At 45.9% G+C, this 20,449-nt stretch overlaps 1 protein-coding gene across 1 annotated transcript in view; it reads right to left on the minus strand.

Moving 5' to 3' along the window:
• si:ch211-186j3.6 (neural-cadherin) overlaps window positions 1-20,449 on the minus strand; it is a 239,580-nt gene that overhangs the window by 5,912 nt on the left and 213,219 nt on the right. Inside the window, exons 29-31 of the mRNA XM_052480386.1 lie at window positions 11,769-12,033; window positions 11,014-11,194; window positions 10,112-10,356 (exon numbers count right to left, since the gene is read on the minus strand). Of these exons, the coding sequence (XP_052336346.1) occupies window positions 10,112-10,356; window positions 11,014-11,194; window positions 11,769-12,033 (691 nt within the window). The remainder of the gene's footprint in view (window positions 1-10,111; window positions 10,357-11,013; window positions 11,195-11,768; window positions 12,034-20,449) is intronic.

Below are 20,449 nucleotides of genomic sequence, written 5' to 3' on the forward strand. Positions count from 1 at the left end.
TTATTTGTTTTGGTTCTCTGTGTTGATTGTTGTGTGCTCACCTATCATTAGTTTGATAAGGTGTCACTTAGCAAGGGGACCGGGGCGACAGGGTGAGACAGATCGAATTGAAATCTCCCAATTATCAGGGCAATCTCTGAGTGAACTCTCCCTCTTCAGAAGTGAGGTTCTGGTACCGGCAAAAAGAAATCCATATCAATTTACGAACACAATGTTCACCCTCCTATGTTCACAAGCAAATCAAGTTGCTTTTTAGAGGGCTTTGTAGCGCTGGGTCTATTGCACAGGAATATGCAATCCCATGTCTGTCTGTTACTCTATCACTCCTGTGAAATGTTGCAATTGTCTTCAGACAAGACATGTTCATTTAGGTGACGCGTTTCTGTTCCCAGGACATGTTCATCTAGGTGAGGTGTTCAAAAAGCCTCAGAGATTGACGCGTTTCTGTTCTCAGGACCTGTTCATCTAGGTGAGGTGTTCAAAAAGCTTCGGAGATTGACGCGTTTCTGTTCTCAGGACATGTTTATCTAGGTGAGGTTCTTCAAAAAGCCTCAGAGATTGACGCGTTTCTGTTGTCAGGACATGTTCATCTAGGTGAGGTGTTCAAAAAGCTTCGGAGATTGACACGTTTCTGTTCTCAGGACATGTTCATCTAGGTGAGGTGTTCAAAAAGCCTCGGAGATTGACGCGTTTCTGTTCTCAGGACATGTTCATCTAGGTGAGGTGTTCAAAAAGCCTCGGAGATTGACGCGTTTCTGTTCTCAGGACATGTTCATCTAGGTGAGGTGTTCAAAAAGCCTCGGAGATTGACGCGTTTCTGTTCTCAGGACATGTTCATCTAGGTGAGGTGTTCAAAAAGCCTCGGAGATTGACGCGTTTCTGTTCTCAGGACATGTTCATCTAGGTGAGGTGTTCAAAAAGCCTCGGAGATTGACGCGTTTCTGTTCTCAGGACATGTTCATCTAGGTGAGGTGTTCAAAAAGCCTCGGAGATTGACGCGTTTCTGTTCTCAGGACATGTTCATCTAGGTGAGGTGTTCAAAAAGCCTCGGAGATTGACACGTTTCTGTTCTCAGGTGTGGGAATAGGCTGCATGTCAAGTTGTGTGATATATGTCTCCAACTCTGAAACACAGTGTTTGTCTATGACGGTCTACCATCACCTGGATTGAGAGTGTTGTGTGACGAAGAGAAAGGTTTCTCTGAAGTTAGTTCAGGTCAGCTCTCATAGAGACTTCCCTATTTGGGTTGTGTGTCTTCAAAAGCCCTCTGTGATTTAGAAATGTGTGTCTGTTCTCTCCAGGAGTGGAACTGTTGCTCTGATTACCAAGCAGAGGAGGTCTGAGTGGCTGGCTAGCTGCAGTCTGCCTCCACACCTTTTTTTTCCCTCTCTCCTCCCAAAACCCTACCAAAGCCTGCACTATCGATTGCATCACCCAACTAATGACTTCACACGCTTCTCCGTAACCATAAGATAGACAATATGCATCCCAGTGTCTAACACACACCACCATCTATACCAGGTTATGGAATATCACTCAAGGTGATTGATTCTGTCTGTACCACACTCATTTAAAAAAAATCATATAGACACTGTAACTGGCATGTGCATCATGCTGAGTGAGTCCTGTGATGCATTCTTTTGGAGTAAAAAAAAAAGTAATCTCACTGAAGAATTTGTTTGTTTTTCTGCACAACTTGGGGACTTTTTGAGTGGAAAAAAAGTATCAATTTTACTAGTCAGGAAATACCAATTTATAAGACAAGTGTATAATTCCACCAGGAGCAAAGCATACTGTTTTGCATACCGCATGGCAAAATACTGAAAGAGTTACATTTTGGATTTCAGCACTAATGCCTATTGTGTAACGATAGCTCGATTCTGTATACAGTAATGCATGAGGACAGTATATACTGTGGACTTTTCTTAGCTCAGACCCATATGAATGTGGATAAAGGAAGAAAAGCCTGTTTTCCCTCTCTCCTCTGTTACACCATCGTGAGAGCATGGCGAGATGAGAATCTCTAAATAAATCAATCCTAGCCAATAATGAGCAGGCACAAGGCCATCAAAAGTATAATGTTGTTTGCTGCAGCGGGCCTAGAAAAGCCTGCTCTCGCTCCGTCCATTCCTCATTCTATTACTAAGTGTCTGTGTCTTTCCATTTCTCTCTTCCTTTCTCTCATTCTCTCCCTTGTACCCCTAATCCCTTTCACTGTCTTTCGGTGTCTGTGTACCTCTCCCTCCCTGCCATCCCTCCTTTCTCTGTCATTCTCTCTCACTGTATTTCTGTCCTCTCTCATTGACTTTCTCTATCATTCTCTCTCACTGTATTTCTGTCCTCTCTCATTGACTCTTTCTCTGTCATTCTCTCTCACTGTATTTCTGTCCTCTCTCATTGACTCTTTCTCTGTCATTCTCTCTCACTGTATTTCTGTCCTCTCTCATTGACTCTTTCTCTGTCATTCTCTCTCACTGTATTTCTGTCCTCTCTCATTGACTCTTTCTATGTCATTCTCTCTCACTGTATTTCTGTCCTCTCTCATTGACTCTTTTTGTGTCATTCTCTCTCACTGTATTTCTGTCCTCTCTCATTGACTCTTTCAATGTCATTCTCTCTCACTGTATTTCTGTCCTCTCTCATTGGCTCTTTCTCTGTCATTCTCTCTCACTGTATTTCTGTCCTCTCTCATTGACTCTCTCTCTCTGCTCCACTTTTTGCTCATCTCATACCTCTATTGGTTCCAGGTTATCACTCACTGGCTAAATGGTTTGCCATATAACCCTCATTACATCCTTAGCAAAGAGCCAGCTGAGGCTCCAAACCCAACGTGTTGACCCTTAAAAAAGGTTTTCAAACTGGGTTTTTTCTCCCCCAAAGGATAACCCTTTTGGGTTCCAGATGGAACCCTTTTTGGTTCCAAGTACAACCCTTCTGAGCTCCATGTAGAACACTTGGTGGAACGGGTTCTACATGGAACCCAAATGGGTTCTTCAAAGGGTTCTCCTGTGTGGACAGCCAAATACCCTTCAAGGTCCTGGATAACACAATTTTGTCTGTAAGAGAGCACACTGTGAATAGCAACAGGTCCAGAGACACCTTCAAAAAGACTCCAGCCAACATCACTGTCCAACAGCTGTGGCATTTGTGCCTGTCACCGTGGAAACTAATCCGGATACAGGCAGGACAATAAAGAGGAGACATAAAAGAGGGATATCTTATAGAGTTGTATTCCACTCTCTGACTGAGACTTTTTCATCCCCACCTCACAACAGACTCAGACTCAGGATGAAAAGCTAAACTAATCTGGAACCGTGTGCAGGACAGAAGGGATTAGACAGCATCTGAATACATACACACACACTGAGAATACATACACACACACAGTCTGACTTCCCTGTGTGTGTGTGTGTGCGTGCGTGCGTGCGTGCGTGCGTGCGTGCGTGCGTGTGTGCGTGCGTGCGTGCGTGCGTGCGTGCGTGCGGTGCGTGCGGTGCGTGCGTGCGTGCGTGCGTGCGTGCGTGCGTGCGGTGCGTGCGGTGCGTATTTGGCAGACGTCAGTGATCCAGAATTATCACTCAACACCTTGAAACAGTGGAGAACCAAGCTGTTTCATTCCTTTCACCATGAGTGTTTAGTGTGTAGCCTCACCTGCCAGTTGTACAGTCTTTTAGAACCTGTTGTTACCCACACAGCTGGTGGGTAACCAGCTGGTCAGTACCAGTGTAGTTAGCAACCAAAACATTCTCTCTGTAGCCATATAGCTTAATGATGGATAATGGAGTTTGTATCTTGTTAGAGATCAATATGTGTTACATTTAGTCAGTAACAGGTTTACTGTGAATTATTGAACAAACAACGTAGGATATGCAGACCACAATCAACAAGCAGTTCAGTAACAAAGTAGGAAGAAGACACAACGTAAATATTACTGGTGAAAGACCAAGAAACCTTAAGAACAGCGGTTGAATTAGAACAATGGAAGTGAGAGAGAACGGCGAGGATAGGAGTATGGAAAACAAACTATGAAGAGAGTTTTGAGAATAGTGTTTAAATATGATTAAACCGTCTTATGGCACAGGGCTTTACATAGTGATAAAAGGATGCCTGTAATTCACTAGTCAATTCAAAAGTACATGGAATAGCGTCCCTCTACTCTAACATTCGTCCGCGGAGTAAAATACACTCACAAAACTGTTAAGAAAAGTGATCGAGGTAGCAGTTGGTGATGTGACTTGCCATACGATTTCATGTAAGAAACTGTATTGAGAAGTAACATCAACCTCGGCATCAGATAAGACGCTGCATGCGCTGTATTGTGTGGATTGCCCTGCCCATTGCGTTTCTGGTGTAGTGATTTGAGGTGCAATTTGGTTTAAAAACCATTAATAGGATGTGTGTGAGGCCTCTCCATATCTCCCTCTCTGTCAGACCCAGTGGCAGGTTCACTCAGAGTTCTGACTCACTGTGTTTTTATAAGGAGCCCCGGCCGCGAGGAGAGGAGGCTGTGAGGCACTGCTCGTCAGTTCACTTCCACATCAGCAAACCTGAGAGTTTTCACGGACACACAATCCCCCCCCCCAAAAAAAAAAACTGAGCCTGGCATCACATGGCCCAAGCAGTCCATGGGTAGCTAGGCTCTTCTCACGGACGGAGAGGATAGGCTGGCAACCACAGCCTGGTACCCAATCAGGTACCACTACTATGGAGTCAAACAGGGATTCATTCTATACATTCCACCATGTAGCTCGTTCTATCTGCAAATTCCTACTTCTGTACATTGTGGACTCTGTGGCTTTTGCAGTTGTCTCTTGTCATTGAGGTCACTGGACAACCTTGAAACATCTGCAGACTAACGGACCATATTCATACAGTTGATGGCGTCATTCTACTGTATTCGTTGATAGTGCCCATGACGAGCCCTCGGGCACAGTGGTGTAAAAGCCAGAGCATCCTGTAGTCACAGGTTAGAGCCCGCTGGTTGGCTAAAGGGCTGAGACATACAAACAAACAGCCAGAGGAGATGCTGCAAGTCTGCAAAAAAATAGGCATTATTGCCTATTGGCATTAGGAGAATATCACAAATATCGGAGGGACCTTGGAGAGATGTCCTCTCTGCCCCTCAAGATAAGGCACCTTGGCAGCACAACACCCGGTGCACTACACCAGATATTATCTCTGTGGATCTATGGGCCTAAACAGATCATTTAGGGCTACGCACTCATCTTCATCTATAGATCGATCATTGGTCTAACAAGCAAGACCTAAAAGCTGGACCCTTTAACTAAGCCTGTAGCACCACCCTCCTACAAAGGAACACCTACTGCAGTCAAAAGGCACAGCTTATTCCCAACTAAAATCATTTTGCGTTTAGTCTACGACAGCAAAACTGAACATTGGGTAATTTTCACGGATGCAATTTGTCCCTCTCCAATACAGTTCTGGCAAGCTTCACTGAGATCTATTTTTCGGACAAGGAGAGCAGGCCTCCTGCTATTTCCTTCCCAGCTGTAGCTGGCTGAGAGCGTGTGAGACAGTGGGGAGGTTCCTTCTGCATCCAACGGAGGAGGGAGGTGGGTGAGAGGAGGAATTGGAGTGGGTGAGGAGGTGGAGACGTATAGCGTTCGCATCATGCCATAAACCTATTAGCCGCTAAGAAAAGGAAGCTTCAGAACGAGATGCTTTTGTTCGGCTTAATGTCAAGAGAGCCAGAGCCCTTTACACTCCCAGTTATTCAACTGCTTGGATTCACTCCAAACAAACTGGATTGAATGCAGCTGGGAAGAAAAACCTCTCTCTCGATACTTAAGTTGCTGTGAGTGGAATGCTTGGCCGATTGAAATTCTATCCAAAGCCGTAGTGCATTGATCTCAATTTCTTTGGGCTTCGGTAAACAGCACATTGTGCGCCTACAAATCAAGTAATTAACACGTAAAAAGAAACAGTGGCTGTGGATGATCAAGGTCATGTTGCCTTTAAAATGAAGCAAGGGGGGAAATGAGAGGGGAAATTCAAATTGAGCGACGGCTAGAAGTTGAACGCCCGATGAAGACAGAGGACAGGACAGTCGGAGACAGCCAGCACATTAACACCTGATCTAGTGACTGACTATGACACTAGATTGGCTGACACTAGATTGACCAAAAGGCATGTATCAAGGTGGACTACTGAGTACTGGTCAAAGGTCAAAGGGACTCATTTTCACTGCCTGTTATAACTAGAGTATAAGCTGGACCTTGCTACCGTAGCACGGTCCATACGCTGCCCACACACGGTTACTGGTTGAATTTCTACTAGACCTGTCAATGGACTTACAGCACAGTGCTCTACCTCAGCTGACAGACCGATAGGGGAGATGGATGTTAAGTTCATGTTTTAAGTATCCTAATATTTCTGTTATTTAGGGGCTATCACTCAGTCAAGAGTGCGCATGAAGTCGGGTTGGTTGATGGACCTGGCCTTGAGTGTAATGGCGACCTTTGATGGTGTTCATACGGTAGGGTAAACTTTGTTAAACTGGAACCTTGTCATTTCGAATGAACATTGGTAGCAGAGGATGGTTAATAACTACAATGTGCCCCCTCGCTTCGACGAGAAGAGGTCGTATGAAAGTTAGAAAAATTAACTTGGAATCTGGACACGCGTTAGTAATCTGGACGCGAAAAAGCAAGCACTTGCGGTGGTATTATCGCTGGAGGGAAGAGCGAGAGATACAGCGCTGGATATAGCCGTTGAGGATTTGAACATGGACGATGGTATGGGAACTTTGATAAGAGCACTGGATTCTGTATTTCTTAAAGAAGAGAAAGACGGTGCCTACGAGTCATATTCAACAGCCACATGTGTTAAGGGAACATGGTTGTTCCAATCTGAAAACTGGACAAACTGTTAACTTGTTACTCCTACCCCCTACTTTTTCGAACATTCTGTTAAAAATCGCGCAACATTTCAGCGCCCTTCTGCTCATGCCAGGAATATAGTATATGCATATGATTAGTATGTGTGGATAGAAAACACTCAGACGTTTATAAAACTGGTTAAATCACGGCTGTGACTATAACAGAACGTGCGTTTCATCGAAAAGTGCAGGAAAATCTGATCACTGAAAATGGAAAAATATATCCATGCGCGACTTGAACCCATTGATAAAGGTGAACCACATTTAATGGGGCTGAGGTTGCAATACCTACAGCTTCCACACGTTGTCTAGAGTCTTGTCATTTGCCTACTATTTGTTTCTTGGTCAAACATACGCAAGGCAGCGCATTTCTTCCTGTCTCCGACCGGATATTTTGGTTGAGATTTACCCGGACAATATTTCCAGACGGACAGCTAAAGAATATAATTCGCCTCGTGATCAATTTGATCGCTTATTAACGTTTACTAATACCTAAAGTTGCATTACAAAAGTATTTCGAAGTGTTTTGTGAAAGTTTATCATCAACTTTTTTAATTTAAAAAAATGACGTTACGTTATAAGACGCAATTTTTTTCCGTTTATCACACAGTCTTCATAGATCGATATCTAGGCTATATATGGACCGATTTAATCGGGAAAAAAAGACCCAATAGTGATTATGGGACATCTAGGAGTGCCAACAAAGAAGATGGTCAAAGGTAATGAATGTTTTATATTTTATTTGTGCGGTTTGTGTAGCGACGACTATGCTAATTATTTTGTTTACGTCCCCTGCGGGTCTTTTGGGGTGTTACATGCTATCAGACTTGTTGCCTGGATTCACAACGAGTGTAGCTTTAATTCAATACCCTGCATGTGTATTTTAATGAACGTTTGAGTTTTAACTAGTTTTAGCATTTAGCGTAGCGCATTTGCATTTCCAGATGTCTAGATGGGACGCCTGCGTGTCAGGTAGGAGCAAGAGGTTAAATACATGGTATTACACATACAGCAACCGTCTTTGGACGAGCAGGAAAAGCCAAAGGAAAACACCAGAACTGGTCCAACTTGCAGTACTCTGAACCAGCTACACTTTCTGGTACAACAGGGCCAGCTGACCTGTCACTTGTAGATCATCTCAGAATTTAACCAATGGAAAATCGAGAAAAACAGAATGACATTCAAAATGATGATGTACTTGAAACAAAGGACGTGTCATTTGACTCAGCGAAGCCAGATGAGCTCAGTAATTGGAGGAAAAATGGAGTGTTTGAGGAAGTCAAAGACATTGGTCAAAAATGTGTCTCAAGGTGGGTGTGTACCCCTAAAGAATCCTTAACTGGAATAGTGCCTAAAGCACGTCTCGTGGCTAGAGGTTTTGAGGAGCTGGCTGCTAAAGAACTCCCAAAAGACTCACCGACATGCGCCTCAGAGTCACGCAGATTGCTGCTGACAGTGATCTGCCAGAAAAAAATTTGAAACTTAATTCCATAGACATCAAATCTGCATTTTTGCAGGGAACAGAGCTGTCAAGGGACATTCACATCCGACCTCCGCCCGAACCTAAAAGCGAAGGAACACTGTGGAAACTACAAAAGTGTGTGTATGGACTGGCAGATGCATCATTACTGGTACAACAAAGTCATGGCAACAACGCTGAATACAGGTGGAAAAATGACACAAGTGGATCCTGCAGTCGTCTATTGGCTTGATCAAGACTGCAATGTGACTGGAGTAGTTGCCCGTCATGTTGATGACTTTATCTGGGGTGGCTCACAGACATTTGCTACAACTGTGATTCCACACCTCAAAGCTGTTTTCCTGGTCAGTCGTGAGGAGCATGATAATGTTTATGTTGGCATAGAGTTTATTACAGTTGATGGAACAATACTGATGCAACAGGAGAGCTATATCAAGAATCTTCAACCCATTCATATGGGTTCTTCAAGAGCCGTACAAAGGAATTCCCCCTCTATGTGGAATGGGTGGAAGGAGGAAGATTCTCACCTATCTGTTGGCAGTCAAAGAGGATCAGAAGGGTTGTCTGAAGCGGACTTGCTGGAGAAACACTTGCTCTTGCGGATAGAATTGACAATGCTATCTATCTTTCTTGCAACTCTGTTCTCAGAGCTTACCACTGGTGAGACAAAATGGCACATTCCACCTGTAGTTTGTGTCACTGACAACTACTCATTAGTTGATGCTGTGAAGTCAACCAAGTCTGTCACAGAGAAAAGACTTCGTCTGGAGATTAGCAGCATCAAGGAACTTATTCAAGCACAGAGAATCCAGCGGATTCTGTGGTCGACCACAAAGGAACAGCTTGCTGACTGTCTGACTAAAAAAGGAGCATCGGGTCTTGTGCTCCTACAGGCTCTCAGTAATGGAAAGTGTCAGCTTGAGTAATACAAATAAAAACTGTCACACAACCCATTTGTAATGGGCATCTTGAATAACACTTGGACATGTCATTATGTTGTTGATGTTTTATTTGTCTTTAAACAAAAGGGGAGATTGTTAAGTTCATGTTTTAAGTATCCTAATATTTCTGTTATTATGGGGCTATCACTCAGTCAAGAGGGCGCATGAAGTCGGTTGGTTGATGGACCTGGCCTTGAGTGTAATGGCGACCTTTGATGGTGTTCATACGGTAGGGTAAACTTTGTTAAACTGGAACCTTGTCATTTTGAATTAACAATGGACACGACAAGAGGTTGAATGGGAAGAGGAGAAGAGTCAAGAGGGAGGATTTGATGTCCAGTGTTACCATGGAGATGACACAGACAGGCAGACAGACAGAGAGAAAGAGACAGACGGACGGACGGGTGGCAGACAGACAGACAGACAGGTGGCAGGCAGGCGGGCGGTCGATCACCAGAGCCGGAGCAGGCAACAGTTGGTATAGCTACCTAGCAGCGCCAGAGCAGGCAGTATTTGGTATAGCTACCTAGAAGCGACAGAGCAGGCAGTATTTGGTATAGCTACCTAGCAGCGCCAGAGCAGGCAGTATTTGGTATAGCTACCTAGCAGCGCCAGAGCAGGCAGTATTTGGTATAGCTACCTAGCAGCACCAGAGCAGGCAGTATTTGGTATAGCTACCTAGCAGCGCCAGTGCAGGCAGTATTTGGTATAGCTACCTAGCAGCACCAGAGCAGGCAGTATTTGGTATAGCTACCTAGCAGCACCAGAGCAGGCAGTATTTGGTATAGCTACCTAGCAGAGCCATGAAGCAGATGCAAATGGCGAACAGGGAGCTGAAGCTCAGTCCCACGTCGTCTCGGTAGATGGCCAGCGCCACCTCGCAGTGGCGCCCCCGGTAACCCTCGGGGCAGTGGCACGTGAACTTGGAGGGTGACTGTGCCAGGCAGGTGCCCCGGTGGCACGGCCGACTGGCACACAGGGTGTAGATGCAGACCTTCCCCGTGCCATTCAGCTTCACCATGTGGCCAGGGGGGCACCTAAAAAAAAGATGGAAGGAGGAGCAAGAGGAGACAGAGGTTAGATCTCTCCTTTCTGATTCCCCGATTCTATTTTGGTCCTCCACTGTACTCAGAGGATAGCGGATAACACAGTGTATTGATCGAAACAAATGCATCTCAATTAAATAGTTACTCGTGACTTAGACTCTCCCCCATTTTCCACCCACAGGTTACGGTGCGGTGGCACTGCGACCCGGACACGAACAGACACAGAGACACACATCGGCATACACACGTATGATGTCAAACCAGTAGGACTCACACAGAGCATTAAACCAGGCTGACGAGCAGCAGCGAGGATGAACATTATATCCCAGGGACTTTTCTAAATCACCACCATTACCAGAATCAGAGAGAGGAGCTAGACCAGGGGGCCTGGGTTGAATAGCTGCCCACACACTGCCTGGCAACATTTGACTCAGGCATGTTTATAGCCAGCCCTGCAGGACTGAGGTGTATCAAAAGGGCCTGGTTTGAATGATGGGGGGGATGAGGGGAAGTGTGTCTAAGATTAAAGACTGCGAGAGGATGAGGCACTGGCTTCTGACGCTGTAGTCCTTGAAGAAGACAGCGAGGGCCTCGGTGTGTTTGTATGACGTAGAGAGAGATTTGAGAATTGTGTTCGATCACGTGTACCTGCACTCATGGACTCTCCAGAGGTCAACGCAGGTGAAGGGGGGGCTACATTGGTTCCTCTTGCAGGAGTCGGAGGAGCAGCCCAAGGAGAGCCCCTGGGAACTGACCACGGAGACCCCATCTCTGGACAGGCCATCCAGAGGCACGTATCGACCGTTCAGCCTCAGGTCCCGAATGCAACCTTGAGAGAGAGGAGAGGACAGTGTGACAATCAAGCACACACGCACACAAGGACACGCTCTGACACACAAACACACACCACTTACTTTCTTTGCCATGCTCTGACACGCTTACAACACTAGTCTTTCAGGGCTTTTAAAGTCCATTTAATAAACACGCACACGGTATGTTTCTGCCTGAGGCAAAGCTGCCTGGCCACCCTTGTATTTGCACATTCTATTGTCTCTCCCCCTGCACGTCACATGCCATTTCCACAGCACTGCAGAACACTGCACTGCATACTCTCATAGCCGCGTCACACTTTATCTATATCATACTAACCTCCCCTAGGGCAGCCATCATCCCCTAACTCTAAAGATGCATCTGTGTGAATTATTCATTCACCAGTCATATGAATCATTTAGAAATCGGCAATACAATACTTTGTAATCTCACTCAAAAGAGGATTATGAATTGATAAAGCCCCTAACTCTGGCTGCACCTTATTGGAAGGCTATGTTCTCAAACTGTCACTAACTGTCTGCCTCGCACACCCAGCCTTTCCCATCATGCCCCATTCCCTGCAGTCTTCTCACCCTGGAAGCTCTTGTTGGAGCCTGAGGGGAAGGCGTTTCCCAGCATCACCACTGCAGGGTCGGTGATGATCTCTCGGCTCCGGCTTGGAGCTGCACTGGTCTCCCGTCTGCCCCCGCCCCCGTCCAGACGCAGGGTCAACTCGTTGTCGTGGCGATCTAGGTAGACCTCGTGCCACTCGCCATTGTCAAGGCGATAGGAGGGCAGTGTCAGGTTGTAGTCTCCATCTCCTAGGTTATAGAAGACAGCCAGTAGGCCCTGGTAGATCTGGAGGAGAGGAGAGAGTTATAGGAGACAGACAGTAGGTCCTGGTAGATCTGGAGGAGAGGAGAGAGTTATAGGAGACAGACAGTAGGTCCTGGTAGATCTGGAGGAGAGGAGAGAGTTATTGGAGACAGACAGTAGGTCCTGGCAGATCTGAAGGAGAGGAGACAGTTATAGGAGACAGACAGTAGGTCCTGGTAGATCTGGAGGAGAGAAGACAGTTATAGGAGACAGACAGTAGGTCCTGGTAGATCTGGAGGAGAGGAGAGGAGAGAGTTATAGGAGACAGACAGTAGGTCCTGGTAGATCTGGAGGAGAGGAGAGAGTTATAGGAGACAGACAGTAGGTCCAGGTAGATCTAGAGGAGAGGAGGCAGTTTTAGGAGACAGACAGTAGGACCTGGTAGATCTGGAGGAGAGAAGACAGTTATAGGAGACAGACAGTAGGTCCTGGTAGATCTGGAGGAGAGGAGAGAGTTATAGGAGACAGACAGTAGGTCCTGGTAGATCTGGTGGAGAGGAGACAGTTCTAAGAGACAGACAGTAGATCCTGGTAGATCTGGCAGAGAGGAGAGAGTTATAGGAGACAGACAGTAGGTCCTGGTAGATCTAGAGGAGAGGAGACAGTTTTAGGAGACAGACAGTAGGTCCTGGTAGATCTGGAGGAGGGGAGACAGTTATAGAAGACAGACAATAGGTCCTGGTAGATCTGGAGGAGAGGAGGCAGTTATAGGAGACAGACAGTAGGTCCTGGTAGATCTGGAGGAGAGGAGAGAGATATAGGAGACAGCCAGTAGGTCCTGGTAGATCTGGAGGAGAGGAGAGAGTTATTGGAGACAGACAGTAGGTCCTGGTAGATCTGGAGGAGAGGAGAGAGTTATTGGAGACAGACAGTAGGTCCTGGTAGATCTGGAGGAGAGGAGACAGTTATAGGAGACAGAGAGTAGGTCCTGGTAGATCTGGAGGAGAGGAGAGAGTTATAGGAGACAGACAATAGGTCCTGGTAGATCTGCCTTTCTCTTTCCTCAAATCTTGAAAATAAAACAAATTCCATTTCAGCCTGGCCCGAATGATAACCACTTGACTTTCAGAGAGCAATATTCATTTAAGACAAAACAGTTTATTTGTAGCCAGGCACACAGATCAAAAGCGAGGTGTGTGTTAGTCTAGGTCCTGGTAGATCTGGAGGAGAGGAGACAGTTGTAGGAGACAGACAGTAGGTCCTGGTAGATCTGGAGGAGAGGAGACAGTCATAAGAGACAGACAGTAGATCCTGGTAGATCTGGAGGAGAGGAGAGAGTTATAGGAGACCAACAGTAGGTCCTGGTAGATCTGGAGGAGAGGAAAGAGTTATTGGAGACAGACAGTAGGTCCTGGTAGATCTGGAGGAGAGGAGAGAGTTATAGGAGACAGACAGTAGGTCCTGGTAGATCTAGAGGAGAGGAGACAGTTTTAGGAGACAGACAGTAGGTCCTGGTAGATCTGGAGGAGGGGAGACAGTTATAGAAGACAGACAATAGGTCCTGGTAGATCTGGAGGAGAGGAGGCAGTTATAGGAGACAGACAGTAGGTCCTGGTAGATCTGGAGGAGAGGAGAGAGATATAGGAGACAGCCAGTAGGTCCTGGTAGATCTGGAGGAGAGGAGAGAGTTATTGGAGACAGACAGTAGGTCCTGGTAGATCTGGAGGAGAGGAGAGAGTTATTGGAGACAGACAGTAGGTCCTGGTAGATCTGGAGGAGAGGAGACAGTTATAGGAGACAGAGAGTAGGTCCTGGTAGATCTGGAGGAGAGGAGAGAGTTATAGGAGACAGACAATAGGTCCTGGTAGATCTGCCTTTCTCTTTCCTCAAATCTTGAAAATAAAATAAATTCAATTTCAGCCTGGCCCGAATGATAACCACTTGACTTTCAGAGAGCAATATTCATTTAAGACAAAACAGTTTATTTGTAGCCAGGCACACAGATCAAAAGCGAGGCGTGTGTTAGTCTAGGTCCTGGTAGATCTGGAGGAGAGGAGACAGTTGTAGGAGACAGACAGTAGGTCCTGGTAGATCTGGAGGAGAGGAGACAGTCATAAGAGACAGACAGTAGATCCTGGTAGATCTGGAGGAGAGGAGAGAGTTATAGGAGACCAACAGTAGGTCCTGGTAGATCTGGAGGAGAGGAAAGAGTTATTGGAGACAGACAGTAGGTCCTGGTAGATCTGGAGGAGAGGAGAGAGTTATAGGAGACAGACAGTAGGTCCTGGTAGATCTGAAGGAGAGGAGAGAGTTATAGGAGACAGACAGTAGGTCCTGGTAGATCTGGAGGAGAGGAGAGAGATATAGGAGACAGCCAGTAGGTCCTGGTAGATCTGGAGGAGAGGAAAGAGTTATTGGAGACAGACAGTAGGTCCTGGTAGATCTGGAGGAGAGGAGAGAGTTATTGGAGACAGACAGTAGGTCCTGGTAGATCTGGAGGAGAGGAGACAGTTATAGGAGACAGAGAGTAGATCCTGGTAGATCTGGAGGAGAGGAGAGAGTTATAGGAGACAGACAGTAGGTCCTGGTAGATCTGGAGGAGAGGAGAGGAGAGAGTTATAGGAGACAGACAGTAGGTCCTGGTAGATCTGGAGGAGAGGAGAGTTATAGGAGACAGACAGTAGGTCCTGGTAGATCTGGAGGAGAGGAGAGGAGAGAGTTATAGGAGACAGACAGTAGGTCCTGGTAGATCTGGAGGAGAGGAGAGAGTTATAGGAGACAGACAGTAGATCTGGAGTAGAGGGGAGAGGAGAGGGTATAGGGGTTATTGACGTCAGACTACTGTTGGTATAGAATCGCAAAAGAGTCAATACTTTTTTTTTATCATTGAAGGTTCCAGAGACCCTTCTTAAGTCCCCCCAAAAGAAAACTATTCACGACTCAGAGAGTTAAGATGCAGTATATATGCGGTAAACAAAGCCAATAGCAGTTGGACAATCCACTCAACAAACCAGCATAGTTCTTCTGATACACAGGCAAGAGGACATCAATGTGAAGGAAGACTAAGGACGGAGACATTAGGGAAAGGAAAATGTCAGGAGGATCATGATTGTGTGACTCTGGGACCACAAGGAAACAGTATAATCACCGAGGGCTGGATCTGATAAGACCCTGCCACACACTAACTGAATTAAACATGCCGCCTCCGTAATTAGAAACATCAGGGCCTGGGGAATTCAATATGCCTCCATTTATTCAGCAACTCTCTTTTTAACTTTTCCTCTAGAGGGTGGGTCATCTGGGCTCTATGACATACAACCACTTTCTGGGCTGCTCACATTGTCAAATAACTTCCTTTCTCTATCATCCACACATCTATCTCTCTCTCTTTCTCGCCACATCACTACCTCTCTCTCTCTCTCTCTCTCTCTCTCTCTCTCTCTACATCACTACCTCTCTATCTACATCACTACATCTCTCTCTCCCTCTCTCTACATCACTACCTCTCTCTCACTCTCTCTCGCCACATCACTACATCTCTCTCTCTCTCTCTCTACATCACTACATCTCTCTCTACATCACTACATCTCTCTCTCTCTACATCACTACCTCTCCCTCCCTCCCTCTCCCTCCCTCTAACTCTACCTCTAGCTCCACCTCCACCTCTACCTCTCTCTACCTCCACCTCTACCTCCACCTCTCTCTCTACCTCTACCCAGTGGTGGGCCATCAGGGCCAGCAAGGCCTTCTCTGCTGGCCTAAACATCATCAGAATATATATATATATTTTTTAATATATTTTCCCACAAATATGTATTAAATTATTCCCCAGAGTAAGAGTTATACTCTTCATTTCATAGCTTTCCTCTTGGTTGCACTGCTTCCAGCCCCAGGTTGAGATTTGGAGGGCTGGTCTTTATGTTAGATCTTTTATCCAATCATATTCAGCCATCATGTGTTGCCAGGGGTCTAAAATCTGCCCTCAGGCCTTCAGAATCAACAGTGCGGGCGCTTGTAGTTTAACCTGTTAATCCTACCCCCTACTTTTTCGAACATTCTGTTAAAAATCGCGCAACATTTCAGCGTCCTGCTACTCATGCCAGGAATATAATATATGCATATGATTAGTATGTGTGGATAGAAAACACTGACGTTTCTAAAACTGGTTAAATCACGGCTGTGACTATAACAGAGCCTGTGTTTCATCACAAGAAAAACTGATCACTGAAAACTGGAAAAAGTATCAATGCGCCACTTGCATGTATTGTTTATGGGAAACCAAATTACATGGGGCTGAGATTGCAAGTCCTACAGCTTCCACACGATGTCGCCAGTCTTGTCAATTGCCTGGGCTTTGTTTCTTGGTCAAACGAGTGAGAGAGAGCCCATTCCTTCCGGTCTCCGGCAGGATGTTTTGGATGAGAAATTTTCGACCATGAGTTCAAGACGTGGAGCTATTGAATACACATCGCCCCATGATCAATTTGATAGCTTATTAACGTTTACTAATACCTAAAGTTGGATTACAAAAGTATTTCGAAGTGTTTTGTGAAAGTTTATCGTATACTTTTTTAATTTTAAAAAATGACGTTGCGTTTTAAAACGCTGTTTTTTCCTGGATCACACAGTCTTCATAGATCGATATCTAGGCTGTATATGGACCGATTTAATCGAAAAAAAGACCCAATAGTGATGTTTATGGGACATCTAGGAGTGCCAACAAAGAAGATCGTCAAAGGTAATGAATGTTTTATATTTTATTTCTGCGTTTTGTGTAGCGCCGGCTATGCTAATTATTTTGTTTACCTCCCCTTTGGGTATTTCGGGGTGTTGCATGCTATCAGATAATAGCTTCTCATGCTTTCGCCGAAAAGCATTTTAAAAATCTGACTTGTTGGCTGGATTCACAACGAGTGTAGCTTTAATTCAGTACCCTGCATGTGTGTTTTAATGAACGTTTGAGTTTTAACGAGTGCTATTAGCTTTTAGCGTAGCGCATTTGCATTTCCAGATGGCTAGATGGGACGCATGCGTGTCGGGTCGACTTAAGAGGTTAAAGTGAATGGAAATGAACATTTAGTGTCAACCAATCAGCTTTAGAGTTGGCCAGTGTTACACAGGAGCCGGCTAGCAGGCGTAGTGTGTCTCACAGGCTCCGAGAAGCACTGCAAACTGTACTGCTGGGAATGCCTATTATTTGCAAGTGATAGATTTGGTGTTTGGAGCCACACTGGCTTTGCAAACTTGAGTTGTCTAACCAAGGCAGCAATGAGACACAGCTGGGCACTTACAAGCAATGGTGCGTTTGAAAACTTTTGGGGACACCCGAGTGGATCTACAGCTCAACGAACAAGCGCGCAGGGCAACGGGAGCTGCACAATGAAAAGGTATTGTACTCTTCCCCTGCAATTCTATGAATAAAAATGTGAATTTCAAGGTGACGCAACGCCTGGTTTTACACCGCGTTTCTGTCTAAATGTATAATGTCTAGAGCCATGGCATCATAATGATGGTAATAAGAGGTGGATTAATTCGGGTGGGACTGTGTAGGACCTCACTGAAGGCCCAGGCCCACGGCACGCCACTACTTCCACCTCCACCTCCACCTCCACCTCTACCTCTACCTCTACCTCTACCTCTACCTCTACCTCTACCTCTACCTCTACCTCCACCTCCACCTCTACCTCTACCTCTACCTCTACCTCTACCTCCTTATCTCTATCTTTGTTCTTACCTCTACCTCTATCTCTACCTCTACCTCCACCTCCACCTCTACCTCTACCTCTACCTCTACCTCCATCTCTTATCTTTACCTTATCTCCCTCTATCTCCATCTCTAGCTCTACCTCCACCTCTACCTCCATCTCCCTCTACCTCTACCTCTACCTCTACCTCTACCTCTACCTCTACCTCTACCTCTACCTCTACCTCTACCTCTACCTCTACCTCCACCTCTACCTCTACCTCTACCTCTACCTCTACCTCTACCTCTACCTCTACCTCTAGCTCTACCTCTACCTCCATCTCCACCTCTACCTCTACCTCTACCTCTACCTCTACCTCTACCTCTACCTCTAGCTCTACCTCTACCTCTACCTCTACCTCCACCTCCACCTCCACCTCCACCTCTAGCTCTACCTCTACCTCTACCTCTACCTCTACCTCTACCTCTACCTCTACCTCTACCTCTACCTCTACCTCTACCTCTACCTCTACCTCCATCTCCACCTCTACCTCTACCTCTACCTCTACCTCTATCTCCACCTCTAGCTCTAGCTCTACCTCTACCTCTAGCTCCACCTCTAGCTCTACCTCTACCTCTACCTCTACCTCCATCTCCACCTCTACCTCTACCTCTATCTCTACCTCTACCTCCATCTCCACCTCTAGCTCTACCTCTAGCTCTAGCTCTACCTCCATCTCCACCTCTAGCTCTACCTCTACCTCTACCTCTAGCTCTACCTCTACCTCTACCTCTACCTCTACCTCTACCTCTACCTCCATCTCCACCTCTACCTCTACCTCTACCTCTACCTCTACCTCTAGCCCTACCTCTACCTCTACCTCTAGCTCTACCTCTACCTCCATCTCCACCTCTACCTCTATCTCCACCTCCACCTCTACCTCTACCTCTACCTCCATCTCCACCTCTACCTCTACCTCTAGCTCTAGCTCTACCTCTACCTCTAGCTCTAGCTCTACCTCCATCTCCATCTCCACCTCTACCTCTACCTCTACCTCCATCTCTACCTCTACCTCTAGCTCTACCTCTAGCTCTACCTCCACCTCTACCTCTTGGCTTATCCTTATCTTTGTTCTTATCTCCCTCGTTCTCTATCTCTACCTCTACCTCCACCTCCACCTCTACCTCTACCTCTACCTCTTGGCTTATCCTTATCTTTGTTCTTATCTCCCTCGTTCTCTATCTCTACCTCTACCTCCACCTCTACCTCTACCTCTAGCTCTACCTCTACCTCTAGCTCTACCTCTACCTCTACCTCTACCTCTACCTCTTGGCTTATCCTTATCTTTGTTCTTATCTCCCTCGTTCTCTATCTCTACCTCTACCTCCACCTCTACCTCTACCTCTACCTCTAGCTCTACCTCTACCTCTACCTCTACCTCTACCTCTACCTCTTGGCTTATCCTTATCTTTGTTCTTATCTCCCTCGTTCTCTATCTCTACCTCTACCTCTACCTCTACCTCTACATCTACCTCTACCTCTAGCTCTAGCTCTACCTCTACCTCTACCTCTACCTCTAGCTCTAGCTCTACCTCTACCTCTTGGCTTATCCTTATCTTTGTTCTTATCTCCCTCGTTCTCTATCTATACCTCTACCTCTTGGCTTATCCTTATCTTTGTTCTTATCTCCCTCGTTCTCTATCTCTCTCCACAACAACAACAAGCTCCATTGATCTCAGCCCCAATCCAGGAAGCCTGACAGTTTAATTTTTTTTTATACAACATGCCTTTCTCTTTCCTCAAATCTTGAAAAGAAAACAAATTCCATTTCAGCCTGGCCCAAATGATAACCACTTGACTTTCAGAGAGCAATATTCATTTAAGACAAACAGTTTATTTGTAGCCAGGCACACAGATCCAAAGCGAGGCGTGTGTTAGTCTACGGGCCATTGATATGGTGAGAAGCAGCCTTCATTTTGATGTAAAAAACGTCCTGCGAGGCTCTCCCACTGAGCAAAATTTGCAAACACTCAAATCTATTCCACCGCTGATGTCGACGTAAACAGTGGTATGAGACGAGCAGAAAGAGAGGAGATGGGGGAAGAGTTTCTGACGTTTACCTCCACCTCTACTTCCCCCTCAAGCTAAAAGGCTACAGCTGTGAACTGCTTACCTCCTGATAGACCACCCCATCAGCTGGCTCAGATGCATGAGAAAAAGCAGTGAGCTCCACTAAGATGGGTCCAAGGTTGTTTTCCTGGTGAGAGATTGCTTATTTCAAGGTTTCCTAATGAACTAATTTTAAATTTTAACTTAATTATCTTTAGACCTCAGTGGGTTGGCACTTTTACCAGACTAAGCGAGTGCTGCCGAGGCACCTCATACCCCCCCCCCCAATTAAAGCTGAATGGGAATGTGCTCCGTTTCTCTCTCTCTCTCTCTCTCTCTCTCTCTCTCTCTCTCTCTCTCTCTCTCTCTCTCTCTCTCTCTCTCTCTCTCTCTCTCTCTCTCTCTCTCTCTCTCTCTCTCTCTCTCTCCAGGGTTTATAACTGGGTGGGGAATAAGGTTGAGGTATTTGTGAATGCTTATGCAACCTCTGTCTTTTCCCCGTGTACAGTATATTATCTCTGTGTGTAGTATATTATCCCCGTGTACAGTATATCATCTCTGTGTACAGTATATTATCTCTGTGTGTAGTATATTATCCCCGTGTACAGTATATCATCTCTGTGTACAGTATATTATCTCTACGTCCTTCCAGATCAGCAGCCTCT

Source organism: Oncorhynchus keta, chromosome 2 (genome assembly GCF_023373465.1).
Source record: "Oncorhynchus keta strain PuntledgeMale-10-30-2019 chromosome 2, Oket_V2, whole genome shotgun sequence".
NCBI classification, from domain to species: Eukaryota; Metazoa; Chordata; class Actinopteri; order Salmoniformes; family Salmonidae; genus Oncorhynchus; species Oncorhynchus keta.